Below are 15664 nucleotides of genomic sequence, written 5' to 3' on the forward strand. Positions count from 1 at the left end.
GTAACTTGAGCAGCAAAGGAGAAGCATGAGTTCGTCTAGGTAGCCTGAAGATTAATCGCGCCGCATCATTCAGGACAACCTGCAGTCTATTAGTCAAGGTTTTAGGCAGACCTAAATAGAGAGCATTTCCGTAATCCAGCCTCGATATAATCGTAGCAGAAACAACCATTCGAAGCATGGAGAAAGAAAGAAGGGGAACTAGTTTACGCAGCAGTCTAATCAACCCAGTACACATCCCTAATACGGAGGCAATCTGACTGGCCATTGACAACTCATTGTCAATCTTGATACCAAGACTTTTTACTTTGTCACACGGTGTCGGTGTAGGGCCTAGTTCCTGGGGCCAATAAAGGTCACTCCAAGGTGAAGCTAAGGTCGAAACCACCAGAACCTCCGTTTTGTCCGGGTTTATCTTCAACTGGTTTGCAGTCATCCAGCCAACCGTATGTCTGAGGATGTTCTGGGCATTAGTTTGAGCCCGGGCCGTATTATCAATACTCAGCAGCAGCTGGGTATCGTCAGCGTAGTTAAACACACCACAGCCCATAGTCGCAAGAGATGCAATCAACGGTTGTAGGTAAAGATTGAACAGCAGTGGAGACAATGCAGAGCCTTGAGGGACTCCGCACTCCAAAATGCCTATATCGGAGATACAATCCCCCAGTTGGATCCTCTGCGACCTACTCGTCAAGAAGGACTGGAGCCATTTATGGGCCGGACCCCTTACCCCAAAAGAGGTCAATCTGTCCAATAACAGGGAATGGCTGACAGTATCAAACGCCGCCGATAGATCTAAAAGTATCAGGGCGCTTGGTTTCTTACTATCAGCCATACCTCTAAGCTCATCCAGCACCGAGAGCATCACCAGCTCGGTGCTGTGATGTGCACGAAATCCTGCCTGGCGCTCCTGGAGTAGATGGTGTGACTCCAGGAATAAAGAAAGGGACTTCAGCACATGTTGCTCCAAGACCTTGGACAAGAAAGGTAATTGGGAAATCGGCCTATAATTTTTCAAAATGGTCAAATCGGCTCCTGGTTTTTTTAACAGAGGTTTAACTCGGGCCTCCTTAAGACTCGATGGTAAATAACCAGTCTCCATTGAACTATTGAGAAGGGAGATAATATGATCTTCTAAGATAGGACATGCCAGGCGAAAGACCCTGGGGGGACACGGGTCCGCTGGGGAACCTGATTTGGTGCTACTCATGAGCTGCTCAAGCTCCATGGGATCTATCTCAGGGAACCTTGATATGGAAACTTCCACAGAGGTTTGAACTTCCTGTACTGGAAGCGAACCATTCAGAGTACTATGCTCAATCTCAGAGAGAATAGTCTCAACCTTCTCCAAAAAAAAACGTTGAAAAGTATCAACGTTTATTGTGGTTTCAAACGTTTCTGGTTTTTTACTCAACTCTGTCAGAATTTTAAATGTTTCTTTCTGAATATTCTCCGACTGCTTTATGCGGGTTTCGTAGAAATCTGCTTTTGTAGCTACGATCAACTTTTTATATGAGTTAAGTGAGGTTTTATACGATTCCCGATCTACGCCATCTTTTGTTCTCCTCCAGTTCCTTTCTAGATGGCGGAGCTTCTTTTTATAGTCCCTCAACAACGGAGTGAACCATGGAGCCCCTTTTCCTACTCTTTTTACCTTTTGTAGCTTTTCGGGTGCTATCTGATCAATCGCCTGGCTCAAAATTCGCATTATGTCCCTATAATCCTGATCCAAATCTCCACTAGAGACCAGTGATTGGGCATAATCAGGAAGAGTGCTAGTCAAGGATAGTGAATCAACTTTTATCCACTGACGAACTTTCCTCAAATTTAATTGATTTTGAGCCAAGAAGCCTACAATGGGAATCTCACAGTTCACCAAATAATGATCCGACCAGACACAAGGCAGAATGTCCACAAGGATAACCTTTGGGTCTGAGGTCCAAATAAGATCCAAGGTATGCCCCTTGATATGTGTGGGGGCATCTACGAGCTGTTTAATACCTAGTGAAGACATAGTATTCTCCAAGTGTCGAGTTGCCGGATCCTTATGGGCTTTATCCCAGTGCATGTTGAAGTCCCCGGTTACCACAATCTTTTGATATCTTGTACATAAATCAGATATGATAGGGGCAAATAAATCATTAAATGCTGGTGTGGAATTTGGAGGGCTGTAGACTGTAAGAATCACGAGGCATGAATTATTCAAAGTCATTTTCACACCAAGAATATCAGATAGATCTACAGACTCGGCCACTATTTTAACAACCTTTAAGTACTTTTTATAAAAAATAGCTACCCCCCACCACGAGCGTTGTCGGTACGGTTATACCATACCACATCATATTCATTGGGAAGGGTGGCTATAATCTCAGGCAGGGAGTCATCGCCCAACCATGTCTCCGTAAGAGTCAACACATCAATATCCTCTTCCTGAAGAAGAGTAAAAATTTCAAGACAGTGCTTATGAAGTGACCTTGTATTCAGACTAGTCAACTTCAAAGAAGGCGGGACAGTCCCTGACTTCCCCCTGAGTGGTCGAAGGATATTCATATCCTCTAGCCTCTTCGTAATGATTGGATCTAACTTCTGAATACCATTGTCTATATAATGTAAGTCTCTGGCGGAAAATACCTTATCAGTGTGACTAAGCAAAGATAATATGACTCATTAGGGTACAATAATCGAGTCTCAACTACTTCTTAATATTCTTTCATCTATATGTCTAATGGAATATGCTCCAACATTCTTACTTAATTTTGCTAGATTTCATAATAATGGCCATAATTGTACCAAGTTCTCAAACAAAATATACACTTCTAGAGGGCACTTGCTGGTAAAAGGTGGGTGACAGTACTTCTGCTACATTTCAGAGGGTGTTCCTTTATTTAAATTAAAAAACTGGAAGATTTTGTTTTAACTTCCTTTGATGATAAATCATTGTATTATTAGCTGTAACTTCAAGAAATTGTACTTGAGTACATTTTAAATCCTGGTATAGATGGTGAATGAACAGATCATTCAATGAACTTTTACGACATCTATTTTGCTCTTCCAGTGTATTTTACCTTTCACTGACCACCATTACATTTCTAAACCACTTAGTCAGTGTACAGGATTACTATGTTCGGTGTGATGTGAACAAATGTGACAGTGAAAAATTATGCATTACCCAGCCTGTCACTGACGGAGGCTTTGATTCAATTTTTAAAGACAAATGACAGTTTACGCTGTCTAGTTCTTTAACCCTGTGGGCAGGACCATGTCAGTGTCTACTCTCTAGACATTCACTGGGCTGGCATTTATGCTGTAGCACACACAGACCTAGGGCACTTCACCTGAATTCCAAAAATGTTAGCACTACCTTATTTTACAGAAAGTCATTAGCCAGAGTTACTAAAAAGATCAAGCTATTCAGCTCTGACCTTATGAACCCTGTAAACCACATTACAAGGTGCAACACTTTTTTAAATTGCTGGAAGCACTGTTTAAGAATGATTTAATGGCACATATCTATATATCTATATATATATATATGTAGTCAATACGCTCATTAATTAATTTGTAAAAGACAGTGACATTTTTGTCACTTTATTGTTTGTTAAAATAATAAAACTGATAAAATGCTCAAAAAATAGTTTTAGATGGTTTCAAAACACTACTTTGTGAAAGCCACTTGTGTGATGACGTACAAAACTGTAATAAAATACTTCAATAGAAGATTACCAATGATCTTGTTGTTTGTCCTCTTGTATGACCAACCGATGCCTGGGAGGCAGCGGCAAAATATAAACCCATCCAGTCACTGAGGTGAAGATGGGTCCTGACTTCTCAGTATTCCATACTCGGACAATGTCCTTATATGTCGGAGGTGCTAGCCTGTTTGAAACTTTGGAACTCCTCAACAACCCTCACAGATAACCTCAATATTTTGTGTTATGCTCCTGCTCTGAGGAAGTGCCAGTAGGAGACATCAATGCTAGTTGAGGAAAAATGTGTTGGGGAGAGGCTCTTGAGATAAAATATATAACAATTTCACCTACATGAATACTAATGCAGTAGTGACAGTTCAAAGGCACCAAAATATGTTGTATACAGTTCTTTAATAATGAATAAATAAATAGAAGCAGAGCGCTATACTCTGGAATATTACTCCAGACTAAAAGAATCTGGGTCCATAATTATTTATCACAGGGCACCAGCACAAGTTTTCTTTATTGACCAGTAGCAAATACTTTGAGTACTCTCACAATCAAGAGGCAATGTCACTTATTGAGGTGAGGGAAAAGAAAAAAGGGCCCTCTAAAAGGATGGCTTTTCGAGGAATAATCCTCTCACTTTGTAGTTCTTGATTGCTTTCCAGCAATGTTTGTTCTCCCATTTCATGGTGTGTCTCATGTTCTAGATTAAGGTATACCTGGGCTAAACAACAAGTTTTACGCACATGTAGGCTCTATTTGTTGGACGGTTATAACTTTGAGGATAAATGAACCTAGGTGGTACAAATGTAGACCTGTCCTGTTTTTCCCCTTTTTGTTTTAGGTATTACCACACCTGTTCTGTTTTCTCTTTCCCTTTCTGTTTTAATAATATTAACTTCTTAAAGATACTTCGGTATCTGGATCTGGGAACAGATAAGGTGTCAGCTCCTGTTCTTTCCTTTTCTGCCCTCTGTAAGAATTGGCACAGAAACCTTGTCCCTAGGAAATACTTTATTGTTTGATTAATAAAAAATCATTACAATGGTGGACATGCTACCATAATAAAAACGTGTATCAAGAATAGTTATTAAAATATTTACATTTGTGCCATCACGACAGGTAAGAATTCATCATAAAATAATTTAAAATCCTAGAAACTTGTTTTTATAATGGTCAAAAGTATTAACTCATCTAAACAGTACGACCCTTTTTAAAAAAAGAGTGATTAAAGGACAGTTAAGGGCCGTAATCCTCCATTCTAATTTTATCATCTACTAGGGCCGCAGGCAGACATTAGTTATTAAAAGACAATAATTAATAACACTGTAATATGAGTCCGTGATTGTGGTAAGGGACATGTGGTGCGAGTCCGTTTATATTGTGAAGTCCCTGCGTACAATGGTTGGGGGTTCCAAGATTACACGGGAAAGTAAGATGGACCGTACGCCGAGGACCGTGTTCTACTGTTCTTGGGTGGTGCGGACGAGTGTGCAAATCAAACGAAACGGTGTGGGGCTTAATCTGTCCTTTAATAATTAACCGTTAATGGCTTGCTGGCGCTCACTGTGTATACATTTTCTTGCTGTTCCTGTGATGAACCGGATATTGAGCTGTGGATTATCCGGGTTCATTGATGCAAGGATGGCTTGCCGGCACGTGCGAATGCCAAGTTTATTCCATTCGCTCTTTAACAAGGTCTTTCGATCGTCATGGACTGCAGGACATAGACATACCACGTGCTCTATTGTTCCTGGGCTACTCCCACACCCCCTGCACGTTGTGTTGGGAGTTGCACAACGCCATCCTGGCAGATGGTACAGGAATGGCCATTCACCCATTCTGAGGGCCAAAAATCGTTTTTTCCACAGCACTGAGTAGGTACATGACAGGTGGGGTGCCATAATCCCTGGCTTGAATCCTGATACAATTGACCAGGCGTGCTTACGTTGCGCCAGTTGGGCTCTATCCGAATGAAAGGACCAAAGGCAGGCGTTCTTTTCATTTGAATTTTAAGAGCCTGCTGTGATGGATTAGAGGACCAGATTTCTTCTATGTCGAGGAGTTTTAAAGAATCTTGCAGATAGCGCCGGAATGAACTGCCAAGTTGGCCAGCTTTCCACTTCTTTCTCTTTATCCCTAATATGATTAAATAGTTATTCATTTTGGGGAATTATTCTGACAAATCAATATTCATTAAAAATCTTAACCAATCACACAGTTTTTGCTGTGATGTGGCTCGTTTGTTTTGTTCCCTGTGGTGCTCATGAAGAACTATATTATTTATGTGCTCTATTAGAAGCAGGAAAAGAAGGATTCTGTCAAGAAATGCTATAGATAACAGCAGTTATAAAATACATAAATAGCTCTGTCGCTCTTCTGGATTGAACAGTCTCCCTATTGAGATATGCCTACAGTATCGGATGACAGGTTCAGTACTCTTCTAGCTTTTAAGATACCTGACAGTTACAACGAGATTTAGGGTCCTATTTATTTTTGGGCGAGCGGCGTAATCTCTGTTGGTCTGGTGTAGGACTTAACATCTACCAGGCTGAGACTACTCCACCCACCAAATTCAGAAATGACTGCAAAGCCTGGGGTCATTTCTAAAGCATTAGAAGGAACCACCATCATGACAGTTCCTGTCAATGCTGTTTAACATTTGGTGCACAGTTCCATCAACATGATGGAGTAGTTCCTCAAATGTATTTTTTTTTTTCAAAAAGAAATTCCCAAAGCAGGATTTTCTTTCTGAAAATAAAAAAAAATATGCTCCGCTCACCATGGAAGTTATCTTCCATGGCAAGAGGTAGCATTTAAAAGTTTTTACTTCTCCTTACCGGAAGGTTTTTCCTGGCAGTGATGGGGAGAGAAAACTAACCTCTATGACACCCCCTCTACATTAGGTGGGCGAACTGGAGGTCAGCCTCACATGGCCCTCACCCCGTTGAGCTGTTGGAGGGATATAATCATGGCAGAGACAGAATAGTCTCCGTCTTGGTTACACCAATGGTTCACCCGCATATAAATCAGGTGCGCTGACCATTATATTGGTGGTACGGATAATCCGTTGCGACAGATTATCCTTACCGCTAAAATATAAATCAGGCCCAAAATCCTTTGCACAACTGTTTCAAAGCTATCAGAGAGGTACTGAAATAATCTTCCATTCATTCTGCGCAGGCTCTTCTGAGTAATTGTAACTCATCAACTGACTCTATTTTATAACTTTTTGAGACTTCATCATCATACAACTCATGTTGTACATCCTTTTGATGCCATATCCTGTAGGAATACCAATAACAACTTTCCGTGAGGCTTAATTGTAGTACTCTATTTATTTCAATGCACATGGTGCACGTTAGTTGTGCTGGAGAGATCTGTTAACAAGAATGTGCACCTATTTTAGAAAATTTGTGAAAATCTGAATACCACGCAAAATCAACATAAAATATGATAGAACATAACAGCGAAGTCCACAATGTTAGAAAATGTGATGACAGTAAAAATCCATTGCTATCTGTTGGAAATATGAAATGTATATTCAATTATTCTTACCCTACTTCTTGCCTTTATTCTTTTGTAAACAAAGTCTGGAAATGGTTTCCTTGATATAAAGCGCCCTGATCCCTGATTGACGTGGAGATTTCCATCTTCCAAAACAATTTTGCCTTGACTTATAACAACTTCAGGAGCACCATGACATTCCATTCCTTCAAATATGTTGCAATCGACAGCCTGCAAAACAAAAATAAGATCTTAGCATGTCAATTATGAGAGGTTCCACCTGGAAATATAAAGAAAATTGTTTGCATTATTGAAGAACTAGGTTAGAAAAATACAAAGAAATTAAACAAACGCTGACGATTTTCTCCCCCAAAAAATTTAAAGTATTACTGAAAATTGTGCAGGTTTTGATGAATAAATGTAAAATCAAAAACGCTGCAGAAACGATTAAAGAATGTTAATAGGAAGCGATGAAGACATTTCAGCAAGGATGGAGAATGGACTGGAAGTAACAAAACAGGTGATGAAGTAGAACTCCATGACAAATCATCAGATTAAAACAGTTTTAAAATCATTTTAACCATTACACTTGTTCTTCCTTTAGTAGTGTAGTAGTATTTTATAATTCAGAGACAATCCGTTTGATCTAGAGTTTTGCCAGTGGAATTTCCATCTACCAGAGTACAATATGTAGGTATCTGTCATACTGGCAGTAGACATGCTTCTATATTTTGAGTTCTCTATTTTGACAGTAGAGGGTTGAACCTTGAGTTTCTATTTTGGCCACGTTTGGTAAAGTTGGTGGAAATGTCCCCAATTTCAGTGTCTCACTGGAAAATGTCTACAATAACTGTAGTAAGTGAAAATGTACTGTACACCACACAACTCACATGGGTAGTTTCACAACATACTTTCCCCAACATATTAGGACAACAGGCTTATCTTTTGATGAGAGTTCATGAACATTTCCTTTTCACAGATTTAACTCCAATAGAAAGGGCAGTGGGCCTGTCACCCGTATCAGTGTTGTTTGTCTACCATCTCACATGGAGTTGCTATTGCACCATGGTTGAAGATAAAAATAACTGTGCCAGATGCACAACCACCAGGGTGTTCGAAATGCCAATGCAGGTTGTACATTTCACAGAAAATTCCCTTTCACCCTCTTCTAAATCAGGCTGACTACTTGCAAACAATCAGATTACAAACATGCTTTAACTGCCTAATTAAGAATATTATTGATAAACTTTGATTACCAATACAATCTGTCTAATCATACTTAATTTATTCACAAACAGTGCTGCATCCATGTCTAAATCAATAGCTGAATCTTGGGTTCTTCAATTCTGGGGTAATGACCATCACTGAAAATCAGAATATCCGAGATGAATGCAGCACTCTTTGAGAATATTTGACAGGGATTAGTGATGGGTATTATAATAATCAGACGGTCATATGGAAAATGCCCACAAAAGTAGTTCTCATAAATATGGATTTGAAGCATCCCAGCTCTATGCCCTGTAGGTATTCTCAAGCAAAGCTTCAGAAAGTGAGATTGTCAGTAAAACATGCCTGACTTTTCCCAACTTCACTTTTAAATCATGAGTCTCTCTCTACATTTCCATCATTTTATTCTTTCTTGCTTTGGCTTTTCCCTTCTCTCCATCTTTTTTAATTCCACTGTAAAAACCTAGGTGTTGACGTACCTTCTCAATTAAGGAATATAGCTTCATGGGTAGACCAACGTTTGACTCCCAATCCAAACAGAATGAGGGAAATTGAGTTGCCTGCATAGTGCTATACTATGCTAAACAGTAAAAGTGCCCAGCCACTGTAGTTCATCAGCTCATGAGTCATGATGAGCCTTGTGTAAATTTAAGACATATGATGTATTACAATTTCCCAAAAATCTGCATGGCCATTATACTATATTCAGATAAAAATATGATTCTTTATCTCACAATCCAAACTGTGCCAGAATCTAAGCAGCAAAATAAGGTCATAAGTATGTTTACCAGATTGTGCATCTTTGCTGAAATAATTTTTACTGTTTTCGGGTTCCATATCACCATGTCAGCATCAGAACCTACTGCAATCCTTCCCTTTTTAGGATAACAATTAAATATCTTGGCTGCATTTGTGCTTGTTACAGCAACAAATTCGTTTTCATCCATCTTTCCTGACATCTGAAAAGAGACAAAAGATGTTTAGAAATTCAAACTACAAAATTCATTCAGAAATGTGCACTTTTTTTAAAGTAAAACATAATAAAGATGTTTCAGTGCATCATGGTAGTTTCACATGAGAGTATCCAAAATATGAAGCAAGTCTTTAAAAAATACAAGGTACTGTAATTTCCTGGTGTGCATATAAACACTTACAAAGTGATAGAGTGTGTGTTCAGGTTCTTTGTAATATGTGCGGCAAGCAAAATATTGATGTCATTCATGTGAAGAAAACAGTTCATGATACCTATATGAGGCTCAAAAATACTTATATACCTGCTTTCATGATGGACCATTCTTTCCTCAGTGAAGCTCTTAATTAAAAAAAGGATTTTTAACTCACAAGTCTAAGAGGAAGCTCATAAGAAAGAGCCACCACTTATATCCAAGAAACCACTAATCTAGCAAACAAACAGAATGTTACCATTTCTCTTGCAACAGGAAAAATGAGTCAAACGTACACAAAATGACGTGAAATGATGCGATAACATCCTCCCAAAATTACCTTAGAGTTTGAACTTTCTAGAAGACACTGTACCCAAGTCCATAGGATTCAGTCTGACCCACAACTATTTCACCTTTGGAAATGGTACATATCTAAAAATTATGGGTAGCACAGTGGAATTCTTTGCCACTTGTGGCAGCAGTCCATTAACATAGCTGTGCTACATTAAGGAAATCTTCTTAATTTGGAATGTTGGGGGAGAACCTCATTCTATTGTATAGGTGTTTTACTGAATTTCATCCAAACATCAACCTAACATCAACCTAAACAATTTCAACTCACTAGAAAGAATATATTTGTTGGATAACACCATCTATACCAGGCAGCCAACTGCATACCAGGGTGAACCACAAATAAATAGTTGATTCAGCTGTCTATCTATCTATCTATCTATCTATCTATCTATCTATCTATCTATCTATCTATCTATCTATCTATCTATCTATCTATCTATCTATCTATCTATCTATCTATCTATCTATCTATCTATCTATCTATCTATCTATCTATCTATCTATCTATCTATCTATCGGTATAATTTATAAGTAGAAGAAAAGGCTAACCCCTTAATATGGATATCAATGTGTTTGTTGACAAAAATGAACAATCTTCCATATTAATAGAATCATTCTTTCCGAACTCTACATCTACCTCGACACTCATGTACGTAGTCAGGCTGAACCGGTGACCTAGGCCTGGGATTACTGATTGATGGGTCACGGGTGGGAGAGTGCATTACTGGCAGGCAAACACTCTGGCAGGAAACTCTTGATCAGTTCCACAGATAGGAGTAGCGACATTACATTGGTCAGGGGAGATTGCTCCAATAAAGCACACGTCTGGTGGGGATACACACTCCTAAAAACACCATAAGGTCAGATGCCACATGAGTTAGAAACACATAGCCAATCAGGGCCTAGCATACGTAGTGATTACACACATCCAATGCCTGACATATAGACACATTCACCACTTGCCACACTATGTCCACACAGGTCAAGACCCACCTGTAGTAATCATTGAGCATTCATGTGTGACCCTAAAGGCAGCAATCAAAATTCCTCTCCATATATGGTACTTCGGAAACCTTTTAATGCTTGTTGTAATATTGCATACTAAGAAACCTCAAACTCGATGTAAATTGAGACAGTCCTCTGTCCTAGTACCTGTAACTGTTCTCCCAGCCGAACTGTTTAATTAAACAAACTGTTCCTGTTTTGCCAATCGTCTCTTGTCCTCTGTTTTTTTGGAAATCTGATTCGAGCAACAACACCATATGCTCCCATCAGAGTGGGGTGACATTACAATACACTGGTTTTGAAATCTGACATCATATACTATGAGTATCACAGAATCACAGGCTACCAAATCCACAGAGCAATGTTGGAATACTAGAGTAGGGTTCTGGATGTTGTGACTCACAATACATAGTTGAAACTCAAACCTAGGCAACGTTCAAAGGAAATTATGGCCCATTCTCCTGCAAGATGAATAATTGTAAGAGAGCTTCGATGATTAGCTTTCATCACTTTCAGAAAACCACCCAATGGTCAAGGAGTTATGGAAATAACCAAGTTATAAACACATGGACGCTAAAACTTTGCTATGCATAAACAAGAGATTTCTACCTTGTCAGTACATGGTCAATCACTATCAATATCACCACTCATTGAAAAGACCACAAAATGATGTTTACAATGCTCATGTATGGGCTATGATATTAGGGGACGGTATAGTATTGCTGTGAGAATATGTCAGATGTAATGACCTTGTTCTCAGTTTTTTTCACCCATTTGGAAGTGCAACCAATTTGGTAATCATATTTAAGCCATCATATTTGTTCTGACAATTTTATTTTTACATTCTATTCTGATATATACAAACTTTAGGAAAGCTAGCCAACTACTGCATAAATGAATTAATCTTCCTTGCCTGAGACCCTATAAGTCCATCAATGGCTATGCAGTGGATAAACCTTTATGGAACCAACCACTGCATTCAACATCTACACAAAAGTATATTCATTATGCTTGTATTTGGAGGATGCCAATGGGATGCTGTGGATGTGCACAGATGGTGCCTGGAAGGTGGGCTGGTAGGAAGTACTTAAGTGTGAAATAAGAACAACAATGCTCAAACCGCTATCCTGCCAAGTCCCGCAGGGCAGATTTTGTTTGTCCGTTAGGCACTATGAAGTTTTCAGGTTACCGATTGTGGTCTTATGCCTGTTATGCATTATGCACTTTACAGTTTTAAGTTCCTAATTATGATGGGGAGAGGGTTTAAGATGGTGCCTCCAATATGTTGAGGGATAAGCACATTGAAGGCTACCTGACACCAATTGGTTGCTCTCTGTTTAGCTAAACCTCATTATTTCTATATCTAAAGTGAATAGATATCTTAACCCATTTAAACCTGTCATGGTTGTCTATCAAATCTGTGGTCAAATTATGGATGTCTTTATCGGATAGAGTCCGGGCTTGGAGGGGTTGATGTCGCTCTTTGCACTTTAGCATGCACCACGTATTTTGTCATGTATAATGCAGCTTGTAAAGATGATAGATAGGTGTTTATGACCTACGATTCTTTAGCGTTAGCTACTACTGTGGGGGTGTCTCTAGAATTCATAGTTATCTCAGGTAGGCCTGGGGAGGCTCCCTTAGAGGATTTTGTTAGGTTTTCTTGTGCACCCTACAGGATTATGGTCCTGCTCTGGCTCCTTTTTCATCCTGGGTATTGCTGCTTTTATAGGGGGAAGGCAAGGGGAGGTCCCAGTAGAGGCTTCTCCAGGAACAGGCTTAGAGCCTCTTACTTCTATTTTTTTAACCTGATCTCATGTATCATGTATTTTTACATTTTGATCAAATTGTTATGTGAAATGGATTGCTGTATGTCTCTTTTTTAAAGTTTATGGTTTTTATTAACTAATAAACTTACTATTGCATCCATATTCAAGTCGCAGAGGGAAAGGAAGTCATCTGAATATAAATGTTTGCAATTATTCAGTGGAGGCTCGAATAGGCACTGACGGTTTATGGGACACTATTAAACTGCTAAACTCACATCTCCTCAATTTGGAACATGGAAACACTGAGGTGTAACATTCGGGATTGACACCTTTCACCCTCTTCTCAGAAGCACTAACCTAACATCGAACACAGGCACACCAATCTATATAGACATGATTATGTGACTTGGTTTATATCTGAATCCGCTGGCACCAACATAAAACGCAACTATGTTTGGCACTGTTCAACAGACACCCCAGAGGTACTGGCAAGACATTTATGTTGCACACCATTCCCGCTATAATTTCTTAAAAATTTCACACTACTCCTTCACCTCAGCCATACTTACCTTCAATAATCAAAGCCACACCAGGTTACAGGCTGTGGCAAGCCTAGGAAATGCCTTACTTGTAACAATTTAAGGATTGGTCTGATCTAGGACGACCTATCCTTCTGAAAATGCCAACTGTGTGTGGGAATGACTGTCTCCAAGACATTAAATTTTTTTAAAGGCATTGGCTTATTCTGTAACTATGCCCCAGCTCCACCTCAGCACCATAGTAGTGCCTAGAACAGGACAGATGCTGTCATAGCCCAACTGCCCTTTCAGAGACAGTGACTTAATGTGACATTGATAACGCTAGAATTGCATCACCATACAAATAAACTTCATGATCACACAGGCTAACATGTGATTGACTGGACATTTTCTATGTTGATACTTTAGTGGCCTGGTTCCGGGATGTAGCAGACCTTGAAAGAGAGTATGTCAGTGGTGCGGGCATTTACCTCTGACATCACAGTTATATCATCCTGAAGGTGCAAAGATCAGTATGTATTTAAAATACTGATACAATAGCAGAGTTTGTTTTATATGTTCGTATCATTGCACAGACACACTCATAGAGACTATTTCAACACTGTCAATAAACCACTAACTTTGATACAAAGGCTGAAAAAATGAAATGACCCTGTCATAGACCTCATTGAGAAATGCCCAGGATTCCATCCTGTCACTATTTCAAGGAATTGTGCTAAGGTGACATTATTTGATGGGGAAGATGGCTTTCCCTCATTCAGTGATTCTTCATGCTGCTGTCATGCTGGCTAGGGATATGGAGCAATATATATAGGGGAGGGGATGGAGCTGATACAACGACACTCCATTCTGGTCACCTTTAGTGTCCATTTCCCAAACACATGCAAGGTCAAGCCCCATACTTGAGCATGTTTGAGACATATTTTTTATTTCAGCCACAGAGCTTTAAAAGCAGGATCTTAACTCGTTAGTGTGGAAGATATAATCTATATCTCACATTCAGTGGCACTACACTGAACCTATGTTGTGTTGGGGCCCAGAACAAATTGAAGGTTGTATCCCAACTATATCATGGAGAGCTCTGTGTTTTCACCCTACTTTACATTAGGCTATATGTCCTGTAACAGGATCAAAATTTCATCCTTGATAAAACCGTGCATATTGCCAGTTGTCAACTGTGTTGTGCTTATGGCTTCATGGGTATAGTCTCCTAGCTGCGACTGATTAATGAAATTGTATAACTGGTGATATTGTCTTTGGCAGTGTTCATCCATCTACTGGGTATAAATGCCGCTTTACGTTTGCCTTCTGGTGTAACTGCATGTGCTGTGTTGTCAGAGCATGGGGTACTCTGTCTGTCGGCAGGTCCACTGGAGTTTGAGTTCACATGTACTAGTATGGATGTTCGAAAGCAGTACATGAATTATTATTCAATTTACATGTCTTTCTGATTTGGTTATGAAGCCTGATTGTGGTTGTGTGCTGAACCAGCACTGCATGACGAAAAGTGGGTTATGATGTCAGAATTGCAGTCAACTGTATAAATAAAATGGGTCATAGGCCATGTCTGAAGCTGGGTAGAGGTCCTCTAATGTACAAAATTAAACTTCTGATTGCTGTGACAATTTTGACTTGCTTTTAAAGGCATCTGTTTGTTAAGGTGTCGATTTGCAGTCTTATTCACTAGTGCTATATTGGTCAGTACTGTAATTCAAAGGAAATTGATCTCTGGGTTTAGAAAGTATTGTGATACTATTAAAAAAAATAGCTGCAGGAAATGTGTTTGTCATATAATATCTTGGTTATTTGCCTTGGAGGCCTAAGCTGAAAAGCTAAAGTTAACTATGTCATTTGTTTTACAAATTTTTTGGTTGATCACTTGATGTATGACACTGTGGGCAGATTTACTAACATTTTGTGCAAAGATTGCATCACATATTCGGGCAACTCTAACAAAATGTTTATTTGGGATTTACTTCCAAGAACAAAATTTATTTTGGGCTGGAAAGATACATGAAAGTGACTCAAAGCAGTTCTTTGTACTGCTTTGCATTACTGTACATCAAGGGTGGGTTGCATGAGCATAAAATGGGGGTTCTGTTTACTAGCAATGGTATACAGTGCTTTATGCAAGAAATAATACCTCTGTGGGGTAAGCTCCAGACTTTTACGACTTTTCAAGTGTGCTGCACTGAACACCACACATCCAACGTGGGGAAGGCTTCCAAAGTTTGCCTAGGCATATGCTACCCTTCCAGTACAAAGCCAATGCTAGACAGGATGCAGGCACCTTGTGCGATGCAGCTTGATTGCGCACCAGTTCTAGAGAGAGAGAGAACAGTGCCATGTTTTAGGAGATTTGGTTCTGTACTGTTCTCTCCCTCTCATGCAACACAGGACAGCAACTT

General features: G+C 39.5%; 1 protein-coding gene across 2 annotated transcripts in view; it reads right to left on the reverse strand.

Annotated features, from left to right (window-relative positions):
- The window catches only part of DPYSL4 (dihydropyrimidinase like 4), a 186158-nt gene that overhangs the window by 54254 nt on the left and 116240 nt on the right, over nucleotides 1-15664 (reverse strand). For both annotated transcript variants that reach the window (XM_085606201.1, XM_085606200.1), the window contains exons 11-12: nucleotides 9215-9385; nucleotides 7251-7430 (exon numbers count right to left, since the gene is read on the reverse strand). In XM_085606201.1, the coding sequence (XP_085462327.1) occupies nucleotides 7251-7430; nucleotides 9215-9385 (351 nt within the window). The remainder of the gene's footprint in view (nucleotides 1-7250; nucleotides 7431-9214; nucleotides 9386-15664) is intronic.

The sequence above is a fragment of the Triturus cristatus genome, chromosome 1_2 (genome assembly GCF_964204655.1).
Source record: "Triturus cristatus chromosome 1_2, aTriCri1.1, whole genome shotgun sequence".
Lineage (NCBI taxonomy): Eukaryota > Metazoa > Chordata > Amphibia > Caudata > Salamandridae > Triturus > Triturus cristatus.